This window comes from Anabrus simplex, chromosome 1, assembly GCF_040414725.1.
Source record: "Anabrus simplex isolate iqAnaSimp1 chromosome 1, ASM4041472v1, whole genome shotgun sequence".
Classification (NCBI taxonomy): domain Eukaryota; kingdom Metazoa; phylum Arthropoda; class Insecta; order Orthoptera; family Tettigoniidae; genus Anabrus; species Anabrus simplex.
Genome location: NC_090265.1, coordinates 279380575 through 279407078, shown reverse-complemented (window position 1 = coordinate 279407078; position 26504 = coordinate 279380575). Strand labels below are relative to the sequence as shown.

Sequence of the window (26504 nt, the reverse complement as noted above, 5' to 3'; positions counted from 1 at the left end):
GTCCGTCGTAACTTTTCTTTATAATGTAACTTTTATTTAACGGTAACATTGCGGCGACTCTCGATTTAACTTAACTTTGGAAACCGTTTCGTTGTGATGCGATAGTGTGTAACTCCATACGGAAATACCACATGCCAGTGTTTGCGTACACTTGTTGCCATGCAATATAAACAATGGACTATAAGAAAAAGCTCAGTCTTGATGTATATAATGTTCTTTGTTGAACTTGATTTTGATTTCAAATTTTGTATTATCATTCAAGTAACGTTTTAATTTCCATTTATTTTCTATATTTTGAGTTCATTTTGACATATTATTTTTTCATTGATTTATTGTTTTCTCGTAATATGATCGGGGATATTTATCAATAAATCCATCTTACCCCCTATGATTGTTTCTCATTCGTGTTATACATCCATTTAGTGTCATTGACTGATATTTTAGAGTAGAACATCGACTTTTTAACCTGACCCAACCGACAACCAACCCACACTCTGCCCAACCCTGAGTTAGTCGGACGTTCATACAGGAATGGAGGCATCGTCCTAGAGGGTATTTACCCTTGGGTACGGTACAGTATGTTGTAGTGTATGTAGTATTTATATTGAACTTGTGTGTTCAACAGACTGAAAAGCTTTGAGTTACATGAAACACAAAATGTAACACTTAGAACACCACAACCTACCTGTGAAATAACCCATTAGTGACAGAATGACATGTTTTATTTTACAAGGACATCCTTAGATTCTATCAAATCACTTGTAACCAGGCGTATGCATGTACATTATTGTTTACATTGCTCTTCTTTCTCTCCACTCAATAGAGTTGTACAACCCCCACCCCTATGGATATGTTTGTGACAGCTAACCACAGTCGAGGTCAGTGACCTGAAGTCAGTCCAGCTGACGCGCTGGAGTTAGCGGACGCGAAGCCAAAGTCAGAGCTAGTTTTAAGATCCGTACATACATACATACATACATACATACATACATACATACATACATTATCATTATAGACTGTTATGCCTTTCAGCGTTCAGTATGCAAGCCTCTGTGAATATACTAAACGTCGCCACAATCCTCGATTAGCAACTAGTGTTGTGGCCTCATTTAGTTCTATACCTCTCATCTTTAAATCGTTAGAAACCGAGTCTAACCATCGTCGTCTTGGTCTACCTCTACTTCTTTTACCCTCCATAGCAGAGTCCATTATTCGCCTAGGTAACCTATCCTCCTCCATTCGCCTCACATGACCCCACCACCGAAGCCGGTTTATGCGTACAGCTTCATCCATCGAGTTCATTCCTAAATTAGCCTTTATCTCCTCATTACGAATACCCTCCTGCCACTGTTCCCACCTGTTTGTCCCAGCAATCATTCTTGCTACTTTCATGTCTGTTACTTCTAACTTATGAATAAGGTATCCTGAGTACACCCAGCTTTCGCTCCCGTAAAGTTTTAAGATAAGTTCAGAAAATGTCCTCGTATTTACTAAAGTACCAATAAAGGATTTCTAGATTCAAATAATTTTGTCATACTTTTTCATATTATCATAAATAAACAACCATTGACAAGTTTATGCAACGTAAATAATATTGTACATACATACGCATGGTCAAAAGAGATTTGATGGAATCTGAGGATGTTGTTGTAGAACGAAACATGTCATTCTGTTACTAGTAGGTTTCTTTACAGGTACGTTATAGTATTCCAACGGTCGTATTTCATAGAATGGTAACAACTAAAAGTTATATTAACGGAGTTGACACTGAGAAAAGAAACAGTTTCCTTCTTTTAAAAACATGTTTTCAGGTACATTTTTTATCAAATTGAAATCATCTACATAACATCCATGATTCAGTTCATGCGAGTTTATTTTAAACTAGTCTACATTGAAGGTAAACTACGATCAAGAATCCAATAACTGAGAGAAAAGCAGGCATATGCGAATGAACAATCAATGAAACACATTGATTTCATAATGGACTATAAATCCTACCTGCATTTTGGAATGCGTATGATTAGTAATGAGGGCAGATATGCAGACTCCTTGATGACGTCCTTGGTATTCTATAAAGAAGAAGGTCGTCATTTAGTTATGACGTCACTAGTGCATGAAACATATTAAATTGTTCACAAATACTTCTAGATGCTAAATACCGACTGTTTAGCTTCAAGGTAAGGAGAATAGGATGACGAGGTTTATAATAAAAGCTTGTGAAAAGAATCATTAGAAATTAAACCCATGCACCATGGATCATTCATAGTTAGTCTTAAGCAACGGACGATGGATCGTTAGCCAATACTTTTAGATCCAATAGGAGAAAACAGGAAGAAAAATAACGAGGATTACACTAGCAGCGTATGAAAATATTTGGAAATGAAACGCATGACTTTCAAAGCTTCACAAGCAGTTTTAGATAACAGATATTGAGTATTTAGCCTCAAGGTAAGGAAAATATGTAGCAAGAAATATGACGAGGTTTTGGACCCCAATAAAGATACATCAGAGGCTGGGGATACATATTTTTATGGTATGTTACCCGGTAAACATCTATTCATTACATAAACTCTGTGCATACGCAGTATGGAGTAGTTTATTTGAGGTGCGTCCTCAAAAGAGTCCACAGAAAGAAATATATACAGCTTGTTATGGATATGAGGGCAGATAAATCTTGCAGCTATCGATAACGTAACGAACCAATGTATATCAATCTTTCAGTAACCCTCGGAAGTTACTTTCGTGAGCAAAAGGGTACGATGTCATTTTAAATAGGTAATTATCCTTGTTGTTGTAAATGGATAGCTTTACTCCGATAACAGCCATGGTACGCATCATTCCTACCAAACTGGTTTTATGTTTGTTTAGGGCACCTGTTCTACGATAACAGCTATTAGGGCTCGCCATATTTAACATTCTTGCCAAACTGGTTTTGAGTTGTACAGGGAATCTGTTCTACGATAACACATGAAGGTTGTCTTTACTAGGGCACGCCATGTTGCCTAACATGCTCGCCAGACTGGTTCTGTGCTTGTTGATAAATTGTTAGTACTTAGTTTCCGTTTTAGAGGCTTTTATACTCTTAGTCATCGATTTCGGGTATTGGAGATGTTAGATGTTTCTCTGTTACGACCTTTAGGGAATTTCTACATCGGTGGTCATCGGCCTCATGCTCTAGTGAGTGTGGAAATAGTCTGACAATCTGTGTCGGTGCGAAGTCTGTACGAGCGTGTGGTATTATAACTGTTCAAGCGTAAGGTAGGGATAGGCGCCCCGGGACGTGAAACATGCTACTATCTTTATTTTGCATTGCATACAGGGAAAAGGAAAAACGCAAACTCGTGTTGGCCTGTATTTAAACAAAGTTACTTACATCAACAAAAAATGCATGCAATAAGGTGTCCAAATGAGTAGTATCGAAAGTGAATGATCGAAGCACAACGAACGCCTTGTTATAAACGAATAATGAACGTGTTTTAAAATTAAACATACCTACAGTTTATTTTCAAATTAAAAGAACACGTATAATGGTAAAATAAAGCATTATAACTTACAGCTGTTTTTGCAGTGCTTATTAAACGTATCAAAATAAAAGTTGCCGATCTGAATCACACAAGACACTTGGCAAGCTCGAACTTGGCTCAGTCCGGTGGTATTTGAATATCCTCCAATACGTCAGCTTCCTATCGGTAGGTTTACAGGTACTTTAAAGAACACCTGCGGGACCAAAATACGGCACATACATGTCTCTGAAGACCGTAAACGAAGTTGATGGGTCGTAAACAAAGAATTTTATTATTATTATAATATTATTATTATAATCATCATACTATTGTTGTTAGTGCTATATAAATAAAGGATAACCGCCACACTCTCAAACTTTGTAGCTCATACGCATTCTGTCAGAATGCACGAAAAAGGAAGTAGTGAACTGTCCAAAAGTCTGAATTATTAATCTCGTGTATTTGGACATGTCTCCAAAATTACTGGAACATTTACTTGAACGTACAGACTTACTATTCTAGTACTTCATTGGAAATGCTCGAAATGTCGTTCGTTAGCTTCCATGCTGTGACACTACGAAACCCTCACTCATTTCCACACTCCACGTTCGCTCTCACAATTTTGACAACATCCTAAACACTTTGTTGAGCAGTTGCTTCATCAGCAATGCCCTCTTGGTACACCAAGTCTTTGAGGTGCCCCTACAGCTTGGCATCATTTTGTGACAACAAACCAGTCAGTGGGCTGAATACTCGATGATGATGATGATGATGCTCGTATAATCCAGTAAGCTCAGAGACGAGGCAGGTACTACAGGAAGTGCTGCGGGTGTTCTACTGGAGGAGGCTCGTTTGTTTTTACAACTGGTTTTACGTCGTACCGATACAGATCTTATGGCGACGATGAGATATAAAATGGCTAGGAGTGGGAAGAAAGTGGCCGTGGCCTTAATTTGCCAGGCGTGAAAATGGGAAACCACGGAAAACCATCTTCAGGGCTGCGGACAAGGGGATTCGAACCCACTATCTCCCGATTACTGGATACGTGGCGCACTTAAGCGACTGCAACTATCGAGCTCGATGGAGGAGGCTCATATCACAGGCCTAGGAACTGTATAACTTCTTCCTAAGAAGCTTGTTTAAATGTAGTGCCTTTTATTGTGCCAATTGAGATTTGTTTGGATTTTCATCATATTCCTTGAACTGGACCGATACAACTGCTTTCAGGTTGAAACGAGTTTTCCTGGGTAATGAGTACGTTTCAGTTGATAGGAAAATCAACTCTCTTTGAAGTAAGTAGAATTCGAAGTCTATGCAGTTATGGGTAGAGCCTTAGTTATGGAGTTCCGTGCATGACGTCAGAACTGGCATATGGATCAGATGTACAAAAGTTTAATTCAGGGCTGCCTACTTGCTAGGGGCTTCTCTACTGGACGAGGACGTCAGGTACTAGCGCTGACTCGTTGTCCATCTCAACTAAGTAGAGAAGGTGAAATAAGTTTCCGCCGAGCGAGTTCACCGTGCGGATAGGGTCTCGTAGCTGTCAGCTTGCATTCGGGAGATTGTGGATTTGAATCACACCGTCGGCGACGGTGGGATAAAAAAGGGATAGGAGTGGAAAGGAAGTGGCTTAATTAAGGTACAGCTAGTGTGAAAATGGAAAACCACGGAAACCGATCTTCAGTGCTGACGACAGAGGGGATCGAACACACTATCTCCAGAATGCAAGCTCACAGCTTGCATGGCCAACTCGTCAGTCATAATAATAATAAGAAGAAGAAGAAGGATAATACCTACAAGTGTGTCAAGGCCAATAAAAATGGAAAGTATTAAAAGTGTATCTTCCAAAGGCGCAAGCTGCTCCAGGCTACATGTGCATATTGTATTGCCAAGCTGGCTGCAGCCTCCATTAAGTATTTAACAGCACAGCGCCTTGTCATTTGTCCCGCCTTCCCGCTTATCCTTCAAGAACTAAGTTCAGAGTTGCCGCGGAGCTTATAATTTCCAAAGTTCACTAGTACATCAATAGTAAGTTAGTGACCTCTTGCTTCATATGCTTAATATTAAGTAGTAAAACATCCTGGAGAACGTGTTTCGTAGAAGATGGAATTATATGTAACAACTACTGTAGTTTAGCATATAAAATTTATCCATTATTCTCTGGATCTGTTACCTCCAAAACTATGCATGCCAGCACGTATCAATTGATGGTGTAAAGGGAGATATATTCGTGACACAGGTAAGTTCGTGGTAAATCTCTGAATAAGTGCCATGAACTTCCTTACTGCACACCACGCATTTCAACATTACTACTAGTTCCCTGAGTTCGCAACAGAGGTCTCTAACTTCTTGCATTGGTTTTCATCGCTTTAGCGGACACAATGACACTTATTGAAAGATTTATCACAAACTTGCCTGCATCACGAACATAACTCTCTTTACCCTACATGCGGTTCGAGTTCAGGACTCAGCGATATTTAATGATTGCTCTGAGTGCAACATTTCCTTAAACAATCAAACCAGAAAATAAGCACATTTCTCATTCCGCATATCAAGTTCAATGAATAGTAAAACTAAGAGCATCGAGTCCAAATCAGCATCAGAAGAGAGACAATAGCTTAGCGTTTCGTGGACAGTTGAGAAGGGTAATGACGAGTATTGTTTTAAGGGGGGAGACCCAGCTTAACAAAGGAAAAAAAGGTTAATATTCATTCGATTGTTAAATATGCTACAATTGTTGTTGACAATTGCTGCACATATCCCAGTATTGGCATGCTTCCTGATAACAAGAAGCAACTTCAATAATGTCAGAATTTTAATAATTTTAATATTTTAAAATAAAATATTCAAAATTTCCCGCCTTTTAACAGTATATCACTGTTTCCCTTATAAATTCCAAGTTTATAAGAATTTTCGTAATTTTCCTTTTTTTTAAGCCAACGGCCGTAGCCGTGTTGAAACACTCTCCGAAGTTAAGCAACATTGGGCATGGTCAGGAGTTGGATGGGTTGCCACTCGCTGTTGGTGGGGGTAAGGGAATGGAGGAGCGGAAAGGAACTGGCCACCCTACCGCACGTAAACTCCGGCTCAGGAACACCTCTGCGGAGGTTCGGACCTGCCTTCGGGCAGAATAACCCTTGCTTGTCCTTTTTTAAAGTGTGTATCAAAACTCCAGCTACAAAATGAACCTCAATCATTTACATAGACTGTGATTTGGATTTTTTTTGTCGCGTTTTATTCCGAGCACCAGAAAATATTAATAGCTTTTTAAATAAAAATGTTATATAAAATCGAATTTAAATCCTATTGATCTGAATGAGGTACAGATTGTAGTACAACATTATGGGAGGAAACTCTGAAAAAATCATAATTATCCGTGAATCCGTAAGAGAGTTATGAAGGAAACCGTCATATATTGTTAAAAAGGCGGGAAATTTTGAATTTTGAATTTGATTCTGATTGCTCTTAAGCATGCCAATCCTGGGGGTATGTGCAGCATTTGTCAACAACGTTTGTGGCATATATGACAATCGAATGAATATTGGCCTGTTTTCCCCGTGTTGAGCTAGGTCTCTCCCCTTAAGAGGAAACAAAACTAGGCAATCACTTCTCTCAACAGAAAAATAGAGGAATTTGGACTGTTTGAAAAATGAGCGGATCGGAAAAGAAAGAAAGAAAGAAAAGGGCCCCCTAGGGCGTGAAAATGAAAGACTCCCTATACCATGCAAATCTCATATGGTTGCCACGTCATTGGACCCCCAGCTGGCATCACATAGAGCGCAATTACCTTTCCTAGTAACTAAAAAAAAAAAAAACCCATGGCACTACAGCCCTTGAAGGGCCTTTGCCTACCAAGCGACCGCTGCTCAGCCCGAAGGCCTGCAGATTACGAGGTGTCGTGTGGTCAGCACGACTAATCCTCTCGGCCGCTATTCTTGGCTTTCTAGACCGGGGCCGCTATTTCACCGTCAGATAGCTCCTCAATTCTAATCACGTAGGCTGAGTGGACCTCGAACCAGCCCTCAGGTCCAGGTAAAAATCCCTGACCTGGCCGTGAATCGAACCCGGGGCCTCCGGGTAAGAGGCAGGCACGCTACCCCTACACCACGGGGCCGGCTGTCCTAGCAACTAAAGCATGATTAATTTATTGTAGAAGCCCGATTTTTTAATGCATCTATATCTTGAGCGGAAGTGAACAGTCAAGGTCCAGCTTAGCAACACTCTGCTATCTTAAGCCCAGGCACACGCCGTTTATGGCTGCAGTTACTGAACATCTCGCTGCTTTTAGTGCTTTAAAATGCTATTATTAAGTAGATACTTTCGCGCTTGTTCGCGATAATTAACTGGATTGCAGTCTGAGCGAATTCTTTACAAGCGATGGAGTTCTCTGCAGGTGAAGAATTATTTTATTACGAAAATATATTTTTCTGAAATCTAGATATTTACATAGGCGAAAGTATTCAGTTCACCCAATTTATAAAAATCTTCGTGAGCTCCGTGAATGCCATCAATTGTATAGAATCCTTGAAAACGACGAAAGAATTTCGAATATTATCGAATGAGAACAGTCGCATTTTACTATATATTGAATAAGGACCTTACCACAAAGCACAGAAATACTTTCATTTCAGCAGAAGAGAAACTTGCAGTAACACCCAGGTAAGGGCATTGATGGCTTTACAGTATTTTGGAATATCATACAATATTATTTTATTTTCTATTTTTTATTTCATGTTATACATAATTCTTTTAAAGTGTTAAATCTGGGCGGAGTGGAATAAAATCAAATTGGTCTTCGTTTATTAATTTTTCGCAATCCGTGATTACCAATCTGCTGACAAGCTTCAACTGGCGCGAGGAAACCGACAGCGGTCCCTTCAACTCGCTTACTAGATAGCTAGCGCCAGCTGGCGATAATTTCGAAAGTTTGAACACAGAGCAGTTTTATAAAACGTAGCGTGGGTTACCGCTAGTTGTTCTGTAACCGCAGCGTATTACTTTCAGAGGATTTAAGGGATATAAGCAAGTGTTCCGATATAACTCACAGACCGGCTATAGATACAATGGTCTTGGTGACAATACTGCCCTAACTGAAAGAGAACAAGAGTTCACTAAGAGAGGTTGGAAAATAAAGAAGAAAGTTGGGAAAGAGATTGTACAAGTAAGTGGAAGCAATGCTCCGCTCAGTGAGAAGTCCCGTGGTCGAAATGTCAAGTATCCAGATTGATAGCTTCTGGGGTTACCCCTTTTAGTCACCTGTTACTGCTGGAAGGAGATATCCTGGATGTATTCTACATCAAATACGTCAGTAGAAGACATGTTGAACTCTGTTCTCAGTGAACCGTTGAAAACCACAAAGAGCACTATCTATAAACCTGGGATTCTTCCATCATCAGTAACAAGACAGATTACTGTCAGACAAGAAGTAAACCAATGCCATCTCCATTATAAGCCATGCAGGCTCTTGGAAGATTGTAAGGCAAAGGATCCCACTCTCCGAAACAGCAACTCCACCTACTGCTCTATTACTCCTAAGGCTGAGTGTACCTACAAACCCAGGTGTCTATCCAGAAGATGGAGTCTCGTTTCTGAATTTCACGATCCCATGTTTTTCCAAGTTATTTAAGTTCACTTTCACTGCCGAAGGCAGACAAAGATCAATATTAAAGAGTTACCATATAGGCTACTCACTATGGGGCCCGTGGATACGGTGTATCAGTAGCAGCATTAGTACTATTTGGAAATCGGAGATTTAATCTGAAGCAAAGAGTGGTAAGTTGTTGATATTCTCTTCTGGGAATGACAAGTGTACTTCCTGTATAGATGGTATTTGAGAGTGTTTAAATGTGAGTGTCCGTTAAGGCCGTTATCAGTTAGTACAGACATTACAGCAGTAGGCCTAGTAGTATGAGGGAATGAAGTTAATTCCCCATCCAATCGCATCGTGATACATTTTTATTCCAGGATACAGATGAAAGAGAAATACTCTTCAAATTAATTTATTGCAATCCAACGTCGAACCAACAAGATATATTATATAAGGTAGATTCTACTGAAAAACGATCATGAACTGATGATATTTGAAGTTACTCATGTGAAATAAGAGCAGGAATAAAAACGACAATACCGAGCGCGTTCACCGTGCGGTTAGGGTCACATAGCTGTAAGCCTGCATTCGGGAGATGGTGGGTTCGAAAACCGCTGTTGGCAACACTAAAGATGGCTTTCCGTGGTTTCCCATTGTCACACCAGGCAAATGCTGGGGATGTACCTTAATTAAGGCCACGGCCGCTACCTTCCCAGTCTCAGCCCTTTCTCATCCCTGCATTGCCGTAAGATCTATCAGTGTCAGTGCGACGTTAAATCACCAGCAAAAAGAAAAAGCGACAATAGGACGTAAGATCTGCAGTAGCATCAGAAGTAACCTAAACCCACCATAATCTCGAACATCCAATGAAAATTACCGTTCCAATGATTGGAAGAGGAAACATTACTAAGTGTCATCTCCATTCGGATTGGAATAATAATAATAATAATAATATTAATAATAATAATAATAAAAATACATGTGGAAGTTTACCACATGGACGCTTCCATAGTGGCGGGCAGTGAGTGTGTGTGTGTGTGTGTGTGTGTGTGTGTGTGTGTGTGTGTGTGTGTGTGTGTGTGTGTGTTTGGGAGGGGAGCGTGCTCATCAGATTTTTAAGAAGGGTCTAAGGCAGCCCTGTTCAACGCGGCTCCGGAGGTGCCCTTTTATGGCGCCCTTCGCAATTAATTTCCAAATTAAATTTGACTTAATATTTAAAAACAATACTTTTGCATTTCAATAAATATTCTTACTTTTCTCTTAAAAATACCGTCCTTAAAGTAGGGAAATTTGTTATGTCCGTACCTCCAAATACACAAAGAGCTTTGAGTAAGCCATAAATGTGACCTAGGCCTAACTGACTCGTGTCCGCAATTAGTGAAGAGATAGAAGAAAGGTTCAGAAAGAGAGCTACTTACATGTCATATAGCTCTCTGAACAAGGACATGGATTATTCCCACCATTATTCAATTTAGTTTCGGTGTAAGTGACTCGTGAATGAATAAAAGAAACTAAAGGGATAAATACTGATAGGTTTCTTTAAATCAAAATTCGCCTTGACTGGTTAGCTTTGACAGATTTTCTTTAACAATTGGCTTTTCGTCGTAACAACACAGATAGGTCTTTTGGGGACGAAACAGACAAGAAGTAACCTAGTTTAATGAAAAACTTCATAAAATAGCGGCAAAAATGCAGTAATTAAGAAAGGATAAGTGAGCATAGTTAGCTTCTTGGTCACATATATACTTTCGACGTTTCAATAATTTATTGGATTATATTAATAGATTGCAAGTTTACAAATGAAGGCTTGTTTAAGGATATTTTACAATTACAAAGATATGCTGATCAAAGGCCGTAAGAGAAGTAGTAGCCCAACGAACCACTTCAATTTCCTTTATGTTGAACTATTTTCAATCCGGTTCCTTCGCTGAACTGTCGACGTCATGACCTTCGGTTTAGAGGGTTCCGGTTTCGAATCCAGACCGGGTCGGGAATTATAACTGCAGCTAGTTAACTCCACTGTCTCGGAAACTGGGTATTAAATATCTCTTTACGTACACACCACACACACACACACACACACACACACACACACACACACACACACACACACACACACACGCAGAAATACGCAACAGTGAATACATCCCCCCAAATAGGGTTGGCATCATGAAGGGCTGTAAAATACGCGCGACACAGTTTGTATCCTCAATCTCACCAGCGTATGGGGAAGCAGAGGAAGTGTTGAATAGTTTTCAAAATATGCATCACTTTTGAAATTACCAGAATTTTTTTTATGATAGTCCGACTACAATTTTATTCTTTACTAGCTGTAACACCTGGCGTTGCCCGGATAGTTTCTGAATGTTTACCTTTAAGATTTGTATTACCAGTTAGTTACGTGTGAAGTGAATTTTCATAGAATTCTTATTTGACTTGCAGATTGATATGTTTCGATCTATTATGTAGTTTTAGAATTATTTAGATGTGTTTGATTTCAATATTTAGATTATTTAATTTTCGAGTAGAACTTCGTCCTTATGGAAGTTTGAATCGACTACGAAGTATTTGATCCTGTCAAAAATGAATAACTGATTACAATATGTATTTAGCCGTCGCACTATAGATACGATGTACAGGATTTCAACTGTCAATGAGACTGTTCCCCCTCTCGCCCCCCACCCTGAAGAGTTAAAAAAATTTGGATTGTCACCATTCATCTCAGTGACCCCAAAACTGTAGATTCGACACTATTTTCGATTATTTCTATATCTCACTCGCCCCCCCCCCGGCACCCACCCCAAAAGGGGCTGAACATGAACTTTAAAAATTTTTTGAGTGTCGCTATTCATTTCTGCGACCACGAAAAGTATGGATTCGATACTATTCTAGATTATTTTTATACATTACCCCCCTTTCCCCCTGTCCGTAAGAGTGCTAGGGGTGTCTTACCCCCACACGGTTTGTCTTCTGATACTAAGCGATACGTGTGCCAAATTTGGTTGAAATCACTCCAGTGGTTTAGGAGGAGTGTAACACATACATACAAACAAAGACATACTGTACATATTATTTTCATACTTCACCCCCTTTCCATCCCCGTCCAAATGAGTCCTGTGAGTGTCTTACACAACAGTATATTTTTCCCAGATAGTAAGTAATTTTTGTGCCAATTTTGGTTGGCAGCTATGCGCATACGTACATGCACAATCTCGCTCTCTAGAATCCTGGAGCTGCCGTTGCCATGGTTACGGCAGTTCATTTCTTTTATCCGATTCCTAGAGCAGGGGTAGTGTGGTGCCAATATCTCCATAACTGTTGGTTTTAGGGCCTTAAACATGGTTTTGGGACCGTAGGGCTTACCGAGTTTTGTTCTTTGCATCAAGGGGTAAAATGAGCTTTGTCTCGTCCTTGTACGACAAATTCGATTTCGCCGATATTGGCCTATTATTTTTAAATTTTTATATCTCCCCCCGTGGCCCCCCATCGAATTGTTTTGAAAATAAAATACAGCCCATGTTACTCACTGGCAATGTAGCTTTCTATAGGTGAAGTAATTTTTAAAATCGGTTCATTATTTTTTGAGTCTATCCGTTACAAACAAATATACACATTTTCCCTCTTTATGTGGTATTATTAGTATAGATTCACAAATCACGTATTATTTATTCCACTGGTCCGTGCTGTCCTTCCACAGATAATGAATTTTAAATGCCACTCCACCCGTGTGAAAAGTACATATTCATGCCGTTGGTTAGGGACATAACTAATTAACTCTCATTTGGAGGTTTTATTTCGACGCAGGTTTCGTGATGCTGAATTAATTTTTACAGTAACCATATGTCTCACAGTTTAAATATCTGCCACATCACACCGCTGAATGAAGAGTAGAGTGTACATGAATAGAGACACTTCATTACACTCGTAGTTATCACTGCAACCATTCTAGACTCTTAGCGATCGAACTAAACAAGTTTGTTATTTCGCGTGGCCGATAAGTATGGGGAATGATCATTGTAAGCTTTGTGGTAGCCACGTGGACAATATCATAATCAAAACTGTGCAGCCAGAACTAGCTCACTGCTGCAATACGTCAGTTAATCAGGTTGTGAGTTTCACTAATAGGAAAAGTCCTCTCAAGTTTAATTCCTGTGTTGATGGGATGAAAGTTCCTTATGGCGATCACTGTAAAGGAAAGATATTCGTTGGAGTAATCACATAAACGGTATTGTAAATAAAGAGTACAGATCTCTGCACATGGTTATGAAGGTATTTAGGGGCTGAGCCTCCGTGGCTCAGACGGCAGTGCGTCGGCCTCTCACCGCTAGATACCGTGGTTCAAACCCGGACACTCCATGTGAGATTTGTGCTGGACAAAGCGGAGGCGGGACAGGTTTTTCTCCGAGTACTCTGGTTTTCTCTATCATCTTTCATTCCAAAAACACTCTCCATTCACATTTCACAGCATCTATCAGTCATTAATAAATCACTTCGGGAGTGGTGACCCCATCGTACTAACAGCCTATATATATATATATATATATATATATGGTTCATTATTTATATCCCCAAACCGGTCAATGACTGGAATACAGGTTGTAAGTTTTCATTCAGTAACGATGTAAAGGAGAGGGCGCTTTAAGTCTCTGGGCTGGTATGATCTCAACAAGAGTATGGTACCAGTGTACAGGACCCTCACAAATGTTTCTTGATTCGAGAACTGGAAAAATCCAAGAAAAGCAGCTAGATTTGTTCTGGATGATTTCTGACAAAAGAGTAGCGTTCCAAAAATGTTGCAAAGTTTGGGCTGGGAAGACTTTGGAGAAAAGAGACGATGTGCTCTACTGAGTGGTATGTTCCGAGTTGTCAGTGGAGAAATAGCGTATAGGCATATGAGTACACAATCGTCATGGTTTTTGACCGTCAAAACACATTCTGTTATACACTGCAACATGTCTCCTTTAGCTTCTGCTGATCGCAGTGCGCTAGGATGTCAAAAATATCATCTTCCTTGTGGTCCACTAAATGACCAAGGACTTCGAAATTTTCTACCTTTCCCTTACACAGCAGGAGTAAACAAGGCTCATAATCTGACCTTCATAAGATCTCTGAGAAAGGACGAAATCGTTATGGGATATAAAGGATAGTTGTATAATAGGCCTTGGTTCATTTGGAGCAGATCTCTCGCAGTGGCCATTGTAAGTATCAATATGTTCTATAAGTCGTAAATGTAGTTTGACACGCTCTACGCAGCTGTGAGCTTACGTTCGAGAGATGAAAGGGTTGAACTCCACTGCCGGCAGCGGCGAAGATGTTTTTTCCGTGGTAGTCCATTTTCATACCAGACAAATGTTGGGGCTGTGCATTAATTAAGGTCACGGTCGCTTTTTTATCAGTCTTAGTCATGTCCTATTCCGTCGTTATCATAAGATCTATTTGAGTCGGTGTGACGTAAATTTTTTTTTTAAAAGTCGTGAATGTTCCACGAATATAACGAGTTCTCTTATTGGCCCTGTTAAATGGGCAGAATTCCTGGTACAAAGGCGTTAAGTAATGTCTCCGCGATCCCGTTCTGGTAACTTCCGATATATGTATATTGATAAACTCTTGACGATGAATATGTACAACCCTCTTCACTGTGCTTTATTTCGAATTCGCAGGTAATATGTTACTCAGAGAAGAATGCGGCTGTGTTCCACTGCCTACCTGCTACGAACGACTGTATTGTACTATGTGAGACACAAACAAGTATAAGGTCGTAGAAAGTGTCTTTATTACTGTCGTAGTCTCCTGCCGGCAGATTCTCTGGCACGTGAAAGATCTTTTGCAGGAGAAAATTTCGGCAACTCGGCGTATCAGTTAACCATAAACGCAGTTGGGGGACGTAAAACAATAATAATATTCTTATTATTAAACGCATGGAGCTGAAGAACCAAGACAGTCTAGTTATAGAATGGTTGATAAAGGCATTGAAGCCTGGAGTGTAATCATCGAGTGAAATTTTCACTGGTGTCTCACCAAGGCGTCCACGGTTTGAAAACCGAATAATGCACGTCGGATATTTTAAATAGAAAATCGAGTCTATGTGGTTCGTGATCCACATAAAACAATCACTTAAACACTTTTTTTTCACATATATTTCACTTTCAACTAATACATAAGCATGTCTTCGACAATCGAAATTACTATGTATGAAGTAATTGGAAATTCTAAATGGACTATTAATGTACCTTATGAATAAAAGTTACAGTTTTCGGTTTTATGCGGCATTCGAATGGAATCAAAACAGGTATTATATTGTTTCTTTACAAACAATATTGAGTGCAGTTGCAGCTTGGCGTCGTACTTTGACATCTACGGATATGCGTACTCTTGAGAGAGGAACACACAACTGTCCAAAACGAATCACCATCAACCGCGTCATATGTCTTTTCTCGATATGTGCACTGCGGAGAGATTTGGAATTGAATCCAGGCATTTGGCACGCATTCTAGTGATTAGAAATTCTATAACACCACCTGCCCTACCCTGCCGACCAATATTTTGATGGTGAACATATTTTCAACGAACGGGACTCAAGCCGGCTAACCACGGTGCCTGACCGTATAGACTTGACGCGTTAACGACCATGGCTACCACGCGGTCTGCTCTATCTCGTACTTATTGATAGAGATATACCCCAGAATGGGAAAAAATGGTACAAACCGAGTGTAGGCACCCCAGCATATAACACAGAAGTTCGCGAGGAAATCTTAGCTTAAATTCCTTTTACAAGAGAGATGTATCCACTATAAACGGCGGGGTCCCGTCTAGCCCGACCAAAAGTGTTCATTTACTTTTATAGCCTAATGAAACATTTCATGCGCTGTTGTCCATTAGCCGTCTAGCTACTAGCACTGCCATTGACCAACGTGACGTCATTCCCAGCATTCATAACTCATAGCTTCCGTTACCAACCCGCGCAGAATACACACACAAGAAAAGGCTCTGTTTGTGGATCCAACCTATCTTTGCAAATCAAAGATAACCTCTCATGAGAACAGTAGCTCCTTCAGGGCCACACTCCCTTCGAGGGGCTTCTTTCTATCGCCGCGGCGCATACTGCCCGCACGGCAAGAAGAGAGGTAATTTAGTAGCTGTAACCTATCTTTGTAAATCGAGGCCAATCTTCGAAACAGTTTGTAGCAGTTTGTAGCTCGTAAAGACGCTCCTATTGACAATCCAGTGAATTAGGCAGTGAACAGAAATAATAAAGCAATAAGTTGAGAGCCTTCATTAGGCTTGTACCTTCTGTGCCTCCTGTAACCCGTAAATGGCATCAGAAGCCAGGGTGCACGGAGTTCGACATCGTGCCGATAGATATAGCTATGTATCACGTCATTATGGAGAATATGTTACAAGGACTTCGCTGATAGGAACGTATTTTTCTTTTTAAAAGTAGAAAAATCGTGGTCGTGAGAGCATTTTATTTTCCTTGTAAAGAAGACATAACAGTGTATAGGCCTTAGTGGTACCAATTTGAGCTGTTGACACCTCGTTTTCTCAATATCAAGACAGACAGAATTGGGGCTTTTTATAGACAGAAGATTTGAAATTATAAACGAGTTGAAATGCGTCGAATCCACACCAGTTTAATCCGCGCCTTTTGAGAAGGAAGTCCTCGTAGTAAAAAAATTAAATATTAAACTTTCCTTTCAATGGCTTTCCAGGTTGTTGGATAAATGTGAATAAGAAGCACATTTTCAAAAATAAATCCATTATCTTGCTGTATTTTACTAACAACATTTTGTAAGAGAAAAGTATTTCTAAATTGTGGTCATTTGTATTAATTTAAAATTAGGTTTCAAAAATGTAACATTTATTTAACACGTAATAATACAACTTCTATTCATGTTATAGTTTCTGGAATGAGTAACATCTTGACTAAAGAGAATGTTCCTGTTGTAATTGTCCTGGCACTCTGGTTGATGACATTAGCTAAAACACAACATGCTGAAATTAATTGGTTAGCTTTGTAAGTGCGCCAGGTGTGTAAATGCAGCAGAAAGGACATGCATATTCATTAGCAGAACGTTGTTAAAAACAAAGGTCAAAGCAGCCCCTCCAACTTTTAAAATAAATTAAGAGGCAAAAAACAGGAACGCTTCAAAGTTTTTATAAAAAGTCATTTAAACGACTTTAGAAATTTATATGGAGCACTTCTCATAATTAACGCAAGAGTTCTCTCTTACAATAGTATTCAGGTAGAAAAGGAGCTGGATGGATTAGTCTTATCAGTCTTATCACCAAAATGTTGTCCGGCTCCATGGCTAAATGATTAGCGTGCTGGCCTTTGGTCACAGGGGTCTGGGTGTCGATTCCTGGCAGGATCGGGAATTTCAACTATAATTGGTTAATTCCCCTGGCACGGGGACTGGGTGTAGGTGCCGTCTCCATCATAATTTCATCCTCATCACGACGCGCAGGTCGCCTACGAGCGTCAAATCAAAAGACCGTCACCAGGCCTCTCCGGAGGCCACATGCCATTATTACCAAAATGTTTAATCAACTGAGTAACTGTGCGTATTAAATTAACACAGACTGACCACCTTACCTATAGATTACATTTTAATTTTCGATGGGCATATTTCTACTGCTACCTATTATTCCAGCCTCACCCAGATTCCTATTTACTTCGGTCCGGTGGGTTGCAGAGTTGGTACTGTGTTCAGGCTTTAAACATAGAATCCCAGTTGAGTGTATTTATTTATTTATTTAGTCCATTTAGTTCGAGATTATCTTCCTATTTATTTGGTACAAACAAATATAAAACACATTTTGAAAGAAATATACGAGAGTTATAAATAAAGTAGTGGAAATATTAAAAAATTGCAATATTTAATGAACTAACAAGTACAACTGCTTTACATTCCTTCAATGTAGCCACCCACAAAGTCTATTTATTACCTTTTGCCAAATGTCGGGAAGCCGTGGGGGAGAGTTGGCAAGGCGTTCTCTGTTAATAACAGCGACGGAGCGTCCTGCTGTGCGGAGTACAGATGCCACGTCAGGAAATCGGTGGTCTAGGAGGGGTTCCTTCAACTTCGGAAACAGGAAGTCACAAGGGCTCATGTCTGGTGAGTACAGAAGGTGCCTCCCAATGCCACTGTTGCAATAAGAGCTTGATACTGTTTGCGACATTACAACTTATGTTGTTAAGCAACACGACAGGGCGATAGCCTCGCGATAAACGTGGAGGTTAGCGCCACATAGCAGATGCCGCTCCAGAAATCAGCAATAGTAGTCACTGCTGACGGTTTGTCCTTCAGGGTCAAAATTTCTGTGGACGTAGCGAACCTGGGTGACGCCATTCATTCGATTGACGCTTTAATTCAGTCTCGTAGGCTCGTACCCATGTCTCATCAATGGCGACAATACGCTGCGGAAATGCATCTCTTTCGTTCCGGTATCCGTCCAGGTGGATGCCAGTCAGTGCATACCAGTGCCATTTCTGTACATCAGTGAGTTGATGTGGAATCCGATTGGACATTTCGTCAGTATGTGCCACACCGTTTGCTGACTGAGACCAAACTGTATGGATAATTCCCGGGCTGTACATCGATGGTCTACAGAAACGAGACCACTCATGACGTGGATATGATCTTGAGGAATGGACGACCGACCTGTGCGGTGCAAATACGCAGTCTCATTTCGACCCGCACGAAACGCTTTGACTCATCGTGTAACCTCGGCACAGGCTTCGCGTAATCTTTGATAACATTCTGATGCATTTTTGTCACAGGCAACCTCCATTTTAATCCACGAACGCTAATCATCTTAAGAAATGCTTTAGAGTTGTGAAATCGACACTCTTCACTTCAACGCCACACAACATAAACGCCCCCAACTAGATGCCCGTCCAATGCACGCTACACATCGACAACAGCGCCATCTGACCGCTCCCATATCCTATCTGCGCATGCCCGATCTCCTACGAGTGTCTAGACTGCATTGTCTCTGTTTGATTTACAGCCCTCGTACATTATTTCTGCTGTATTTTATAAACATTTTTAATAGAAAACTTATCTAAACTGTGGTAAGTAAAAGTAAACTCGTGTCCTCATCCCGAGGTGGTGCAGCTCTTTTCAGGCACACCCCCATTGGAGGTGAGCTGCGTGTACCATTTCAACCACATACCAGCCCTCCTGCCATTCTTAAATTTCTGGCAGTACCGGGAATCGAACCCGGGCCTCCGAGGACGGCAGCTAACAACACTAACCGTTACGCTACGGAGGCGGACTAAACTGTGGTAATTTGTATTAATTTAAAATACACTTTAAAAAGTGTATTTTTTATCTAAGCCTAATTTCAAAAATATAATTTCCATAATGCATAAACTCAAGTGCTTGGGGGAAAATCTACAATCTAATGTTAATAATAAAACTTTGCTTAAATCTGATAAGTTATTAGCAGCCACCTGGGGATGTTCGTCGATTCCCTTGTGGAATGACCTTTGACCCCCTCCCTGTGGTGATAAACATTAGATCTCATAACATGCCCTTCCTTCATTATACTACAATAATTGAAAAAGGACGCAATAATGGGTGTATTGTAACAAAATAATATGCTTTAAAACTTTCTTCTCCTTCACTGGCTACGAACACAACGAAAACTGCAACATGGATGTTGCAAGTAACACGCGTGCCGATGGCCTGGACATTAGGCCTCTTAAAACAATAATAATAATCATCATCAATAAACACAATCGAATCGATTTTTGAATAACGATCCTCAGTCCTTTCCGCACATTTTTAAGATACAAAAAGGAAAACTATATGAATATCTCTACATTTTCCTGGAAGCAATACCACTAAAGACACATTAAAAGCTGTCCTTTTTAACACTCGCTATTTCAATTAAAACAGTGATTACAATTTATAACTGATAGATCCAGGACCTTTCTGCAATTTATTAGAATATAAGATTAAATACATTAGGACCTAATAAATCACTTCAAATCATAGCGAATATTCTTTAAGGTATGGAAGGTAAATTCAAGTAACGTGCAGCATGTTCTGGGATCTTGTCCTCATGGTAAACTTTTAAGGAATACGCACCATCATAACATCCGCCTGTTAATTGCAACAACTCTAAAAGACCATGGTTTTCAGGTATTCGAAGAGGTTCATGGCTTAGCGAACAACGGAAGCCACAAAAGGATCGACATCATTGCCCTCAAAAATAAGAAGAGAGGTTACATCATCTATCCTACGGTCGGCTTTGAAAGCCAGAAGTCGCAGCCCTTAGATGTCAACCTCGACAAAAGGAATATTTACTTACCAACAATTCCTTGCTACCAGCTAGAGCAAATCGACATAGTGGGTCTGGTGATTGGAGCGAGGGGAACAATTCCCGTTATTGCCACCAATTTTTGGAAATAGATGTCTCTGCCAGTTACAACGTTAGGGAAAATTGTCACCATAGCCTAAGAAATCACTGTTACGATTAAGTTACCGTCTAAATTTCTCAAGTGTATCAAATTCTCTTCTAAAAGTTAATGTAAAAGTATACTTCGTCGCAAGGCAGCCCCTGCATGAAAGGAAGCACTGTATTTGATTTAAATATGAAATATCAAAGTTAAAAAAAATATAATTATTACATTAATGTATGGCTACTTGAATGAATGGTTTGCGTCGATGCCTTCAATTCAAAGACTCTCGGCTTCGATTACCATCTGGGGATTTGAATTGCATTTGGTTAATTCCTCTGGGTCGGGACTGGGTGACTGTGTTCGTCTTGAGTCACTCTTCTTTAACGCACCACAATACCAGACACAACACCACCTACACATAACACTACTACTACTACTACTACTACTACTACTACTACTACCAACATATCACACACCACACTACCGGAAACCACAGCAACATGCATTAGTGAATACATCCCTTCACATAAGATGGGCGTCAGGAAGGGCATGTGCGACACAGTTCTCACTCACGGTGGTAAAAGTGGTGGAGAAACAAAATAAGACCATAGCAAATTGTGCGGATTTCACTGAAATCAAGTTCTCATTTATGGTTTGTGACAGTAGAAGCTACTAAGGTATGTGCAGTGCTGAGTGATGATATTCAGAGAACAACTAGTACCGTATGTATAATGTTGTAAGAAATGATATACTACGTACAGACACGGGCGTGTCCGGGTCAGTGAGGAAAGCAATGGCAAACTACCTCACTCCTCATCTTGCCTAGTATGCCTCATTATGGCACCCTCATCGGTTTTGTGGTTTCTTTATGACTACACGACTTTTAATGGTACTTTTGGAGGATTCAACAAGCCTCAAGGCTGATGACTTGACAGACTTTGAAAATAAGCTACACAAATTTCAAGTTGCTGTAACCATTCTTCACATTTCTACAAAAACGGCCGAAACAAAACAAAATTCTATGTAATATACTATTTGGTAATAGCTTCTTATATCTTCTTATTTTCATTTCGTACCTGGAAATAAGAAGATATTTCATAAACCTTCTAACACACAGCTAGACGATTTCTTAACCCACTCGACTCATTTGACGTGGTGTTCAGTCTCAGATGAGTCGTATGGTCTAGCTTATACTATGATCACCCCTGCAAGAGTTTGCCCTTTGTGAACTTCTATGGGTAGAACAGGATTGTGACTTGTTTACAGCTGCACCGTTATTTATTGTCTAATTGTAGCCTCTGAAAGCACAGACATTTCACCAAGTGTCAGTCATTCTTCTTAGTCACGGCTCCGTGCGTAGTATAAGCAAGTGACAGCAATGCTATTGCTGACTTAATTGAAAGTGTTTTATATTTGGAGGACAATGATTGCGATTATGATAACATTGAAGAAGAGATTTGAAGTCAATGTAATATTTCATCTGATACGAGTGACAGTGAAATCGTAGCTAAAGCCCCTCGTGTGAAACCAAAACAGTGACTGGGTGTGGGTTAGTAATAGAGATGTCCGACTCGTTGGCTGAATGGTCAGCTTACTGGCCTTCGGTTTAGAGGGTCCCGGGTTCGATTCCCGGCCGGGTCGGGGATTTTAACCTTAATTGGTTAATTCCAATGGCCCGGGGGCTGGGTGTTTGTGCTGTCCCCAACATTCCTGCAACTCACACACAACACATAACACTATCCTCCACCACAATAACACGCAGTTACCTACACATGGCAGATGCCGCCCACCCTCATCGGAGGGTCTGCCTTACAAGGGCTGCACTCGGCTAGAAATAGCCACACGAAATTATAAATAATAGTAATAGAGATAACCAACCAATTATTCATCACTTTACAGGTCTCCACGGGTATCAGGAGAACTGAGAGACAAATAGTTAGATAGTTCTCTATCTGAGTTGTCTGTATTCTTGGAGGTTATGGACCTGTAGTTTCCGCATTGCGCGGGAAACAAACATTTTCGCTATGGATCAATTTTCGGACGCACATGGAAAATGACGGTCAAACGTAGTTTGATACTAATGAGGAGTAAGTTAAAGCCTACCTTACCCTCTGCATTCTGATTTCCCAGATTCGTAAGCCTTGCAACCAATTATATTGGAGCAAACACAAATTTATTGAGACCCCAATTTTTCGAGAGACAATGAGTAGTGTGAAGAGCCTCTACATATAGCCAAATGTTTCGAAATTAGCCACACAAAATCTTCCTTCTAACATCATTGTTGTTGAGTAAAATTATTTTGAATGCTTCGCTGAAAACTGTGCGTGAAAATTCTGGTTGCTGTTCCATTTAAGGCACAGAGCGGTGCACAGTAGTTCTGACCGGGTGGCTTACGATTCAAATCTGATTTCTAAGCGAGTGCGCGGGACCATTAAACCTGAGGCGATTGGGTTAATATCAAGCATTTTATTCACAGTGATGGGATATTCTGCATACACAAGCCGCGCAGAGAAAACAGTATTTTATTTTTCACTCAGAGACAGGTGAAATGTGCTGGAGTTCAAGCCTCCACTATACTCATAGACAGTAACTAACCCTATGTTTTGACTTTCATAGAAAAACTGGTTAGATGTAATGCCTAAACAAAAACCGAAGGAAATCTTACGGTCACCTGCACCAGAACTAGCAGATGTTTCCACTGAGATGGAAGTCTTTTTAAACAGTGATGGCGGACTTTTGAGTACAGAAAGTACCGCATTCCTAGACTCCGGATCTTTGTGCTCTAGACCGGTAATTAAATCCCACGTTTTCAACGTTAGATCTCCATGAACTGGAATCTTTTACTATGCGCAAAGATGAATAATCACAAGGATTCAGAATGCCAACAAAAATATGACTCAGATTCGTTTTGCAATCATCGATTCAACAACTTCATGTCAATAAGAGACCTTTCATGTCAAAGACATCCGGACAGAAATGAACGTCTCCCTTCTGTAAGAAACACTTAGTGACATCTATTACCTCATTTCCAATAGAAAATCAACACGTTGGTTCCATCTGCGGTGATATGTTAGTGAGAGAATACAGAAGCTATCTAGTTGGTGTCAGGCCTCTGACTGGTTATATATCCTTTCCTAATGAGTAGCAGTAGATCTCATTCATGAAAGTCTTTTGTTACTCACCTTTTCGTAACTCTAATTTAGGAATCTTTTAATGAATTAACTAAGCTTGTTTGTTTAGAATTCATAAAAAGACGGCGTTTAAGTGCTGGAAAAGAAAATCTGGTATATGAAATTCACCATCGTCCACCATCTGAGGCTCATTAGTGACGTAATGCAGGGAACTGTCGCAGGCTACATCACGATTTGCTAATTCCTTGCTAATTTTTTTTTTTTGCTATTTGTTTTACGTCGCACCGACACAGATAGGTCTTATGGCGACGATGGGATAGGAAAGGCCTAGGAATGGGAAGAAAGCGGCCGTGGCCTTAATTAAGGTGCAGCTCCAGCAATTGTCTGGTGTGAAAATGGGAAACCATGGAAAACCATCTACAGGGCTGCCGAAAGTGGGGTTCGAACCCACTATCTCCCGGATGCAAGCTCACCGCTGCGCGCTCCTAACCGCACGGCCAACTCGCCCGGTAATTCCTTGCTCAAAACTTGTTTATCAACACAGGCACCATAAATACATAGATATCACAAAGACTATACGTACACGAAGAAAATAATAATAATAATAATAATAATAATAATAATAATAATAATAGCCTAATAATAATAGCCAGTTGAGAGGGCCAGACGCCAGAAGCACTGGTCTTCTGAACTCATGTTGGGTTCGATCCCGGCTCGGTTCGGTGATATTTGAAACTGCTGTGATACGCCAGTCACATGCCAGTCCATTTAACAGCACATAAAAAACTCCTGCGGGGAAATTCCCACCATCTTATCACCTCTGAAATCCGAAAAAGTTGTTAGTCGGACATAAAACCATTAACACAATTAATAGTAAAAAATAATGCTATTGGTTTTACGTCCCACTGTCTAATGTTTTTGATTTCAGAATCACCGAGGTGCCAGAATATTGTCCCGTAGGAGTTCCTTTACGTGTCGGTGTTTGAGCACATTCTAGTACCGCTGGATTGAACCAGGATCGAACCCACCAACCTGGGCTCACAAGTTCAGCATTGTGATAGTCCGAGCGATACAGGATGATGGAAAGAGATGTACTTTGTGCCGTCTTGCCAGGGACCGACTAAATTGACCCCGCTCTCTGCTGTTTCGTGCCTGGAATACTTATAGTTCTAAATATAACACTGAGAACGAAATAGACGGCTTTTCTTGACCAAGTGTGCCGTTTTGTACTTGAGGTTGCCTATAGAAGACGTTCGTGATATGTCACAAGGTCAGTCGGTTTGATCTCAGTCAACATCAGAAAGCAGTTCTGTTGCATGTATGCTACTCCACCCACAACACGGCTTTGATGTTGCTTCAAACACTCAGGATTAACTTCTTTATTAAGGACGGGTTCAATGCGGCCAGTATCCTGTATTCGGCAGCCCTGAAGATGGCTTTCCGTGGTTTCCCATTTTCACGCCAGGCAAATGCTGTGCCTTAATTAAGGCCACGGCCGCTTTCTTTCCGCTCGTAGCCCTTTCCTGTCACATCGTCGCCATAACACCTACCTGTATCGGTGCGACGTAAAGCAACTTGTAAAAAAAAAAAAAAAAAAAAGTTTCGCTAGCGCTTTAACGCAGTGCTACCAATCTGAGCGTCCCGGATTCGAACTCCGCCGACTTCGGTTACGATTTTCAAAAGGACTAGCCATTGATAACAGGAAAGCATCAGGCTTTAAACCCCCAGGACAAGTCGTATGCTGGGTAATCCGATGAACCCACATAGACGTGGGAAGAAGGAACGGAAAAGTCCCTGTTTACAAAAATACGGAATCTTAAGTGATCGAGTAGAATAGGCTTCGGTCTAACAGCGGCTAGTTTTGCTAAGCCTTGCAGCTTTACATTCAGGAGGCGGAGGGGCTAATCTCCATCATCCTCTGCCCTGAGAAAGGTTTTTCCTTTGTTTTCCATTCTCCTGCATTAAGGATAATACCCGAACAGATCTTTTTGTTTAGTCGTAATATTAAAGGAAGCGCTCTGACAGCTAGCAAAGGGAGAGCCACTTCACTGCCTGCCTGACTAAGCAGAGGTAGTCGGATATTTGAAGGGCGGAAAAAAGTCTATTCGACACTCCATGTCGTACGATGTCGGCATGTAAAATATCTCTTGGTGATACATTTGGTATTTACCCGACAAAATTAATTAAATCTCAGCCATAGACGCCCAAGAGAGATCCGGTTTACTCTGTCTGCCATCTAGCGGACCTAGAGTAAAACGGAACGTCGAAATTGACGAGCAGACAGCTAGATGGCATCAAATCGAAATGTCTGCACACGGTAGCTGAGGCCATACGATTATTGTTATTATTATTATTAATATTATTATTATTATTAATCAATTAAATATATTGCGTTTCTCAACTTTACCTCATGAAACATTCTGAAACCGTTCGCATTCCTTGGTGATACACAAAAACATTTTACAATCTTGTGCTGCAGCTACTGGCTGATTATTGGGGAACTAATCAGCTGTAAAAGAGAGCGAGAGAAAAACCTACACAGTATCAATACGAATCCAGAAAGAAATAGGTTTCTGACTTATACATGTGTAGGCAGGGTCTGAAGCAGATAGCGGGAGTTTTGTAGCTTTGCTGATATAAACTCACGGAGTTCTTTTTTGGTGTATTCAATTTAATATAATTCAGTTTACTGTCATAGCTGCTGGGGAACGTCCCTGTATATGCGGGAGATTCTACAGAGAATCATCTGAGCCCAGACACTTTCAACGACAACTAGGTCACAAAAACCGACTGCAGTTTCTCCGAGGTACCATGAAAACTTTATTATGTTTGCAGCATTTGCTGCACAAGCCACTAGTAAATGAATAATTGAA

The 26504-nt window shown here is 40.5% G+C and overlaps 1 protein-coding gene across 1 annotated transcript in view; it reads right to left on the bottom strand.

Annotated features, from left to right (window-relative positions):
* LOC136887089 (band 7 protein AAEL010189) overlaps positions 1–26504 on the bottom strand; it is a 545233-nt gene that overhangs the window by 502028 nt on the left and 16701 nt on the right. Inside the window, exon 2 of the mRNA XM_068231058.1 lies at positions 1999–2069. Coding sequence (XP_068087159.1) covers positions 1999–2004 — 6 coding nt within the window. The 5' untranslated portion in view covers positions 2005–2069. The remainder of the gene's footprint in view (positions 1–1998; positions 2070–26504) is intronic.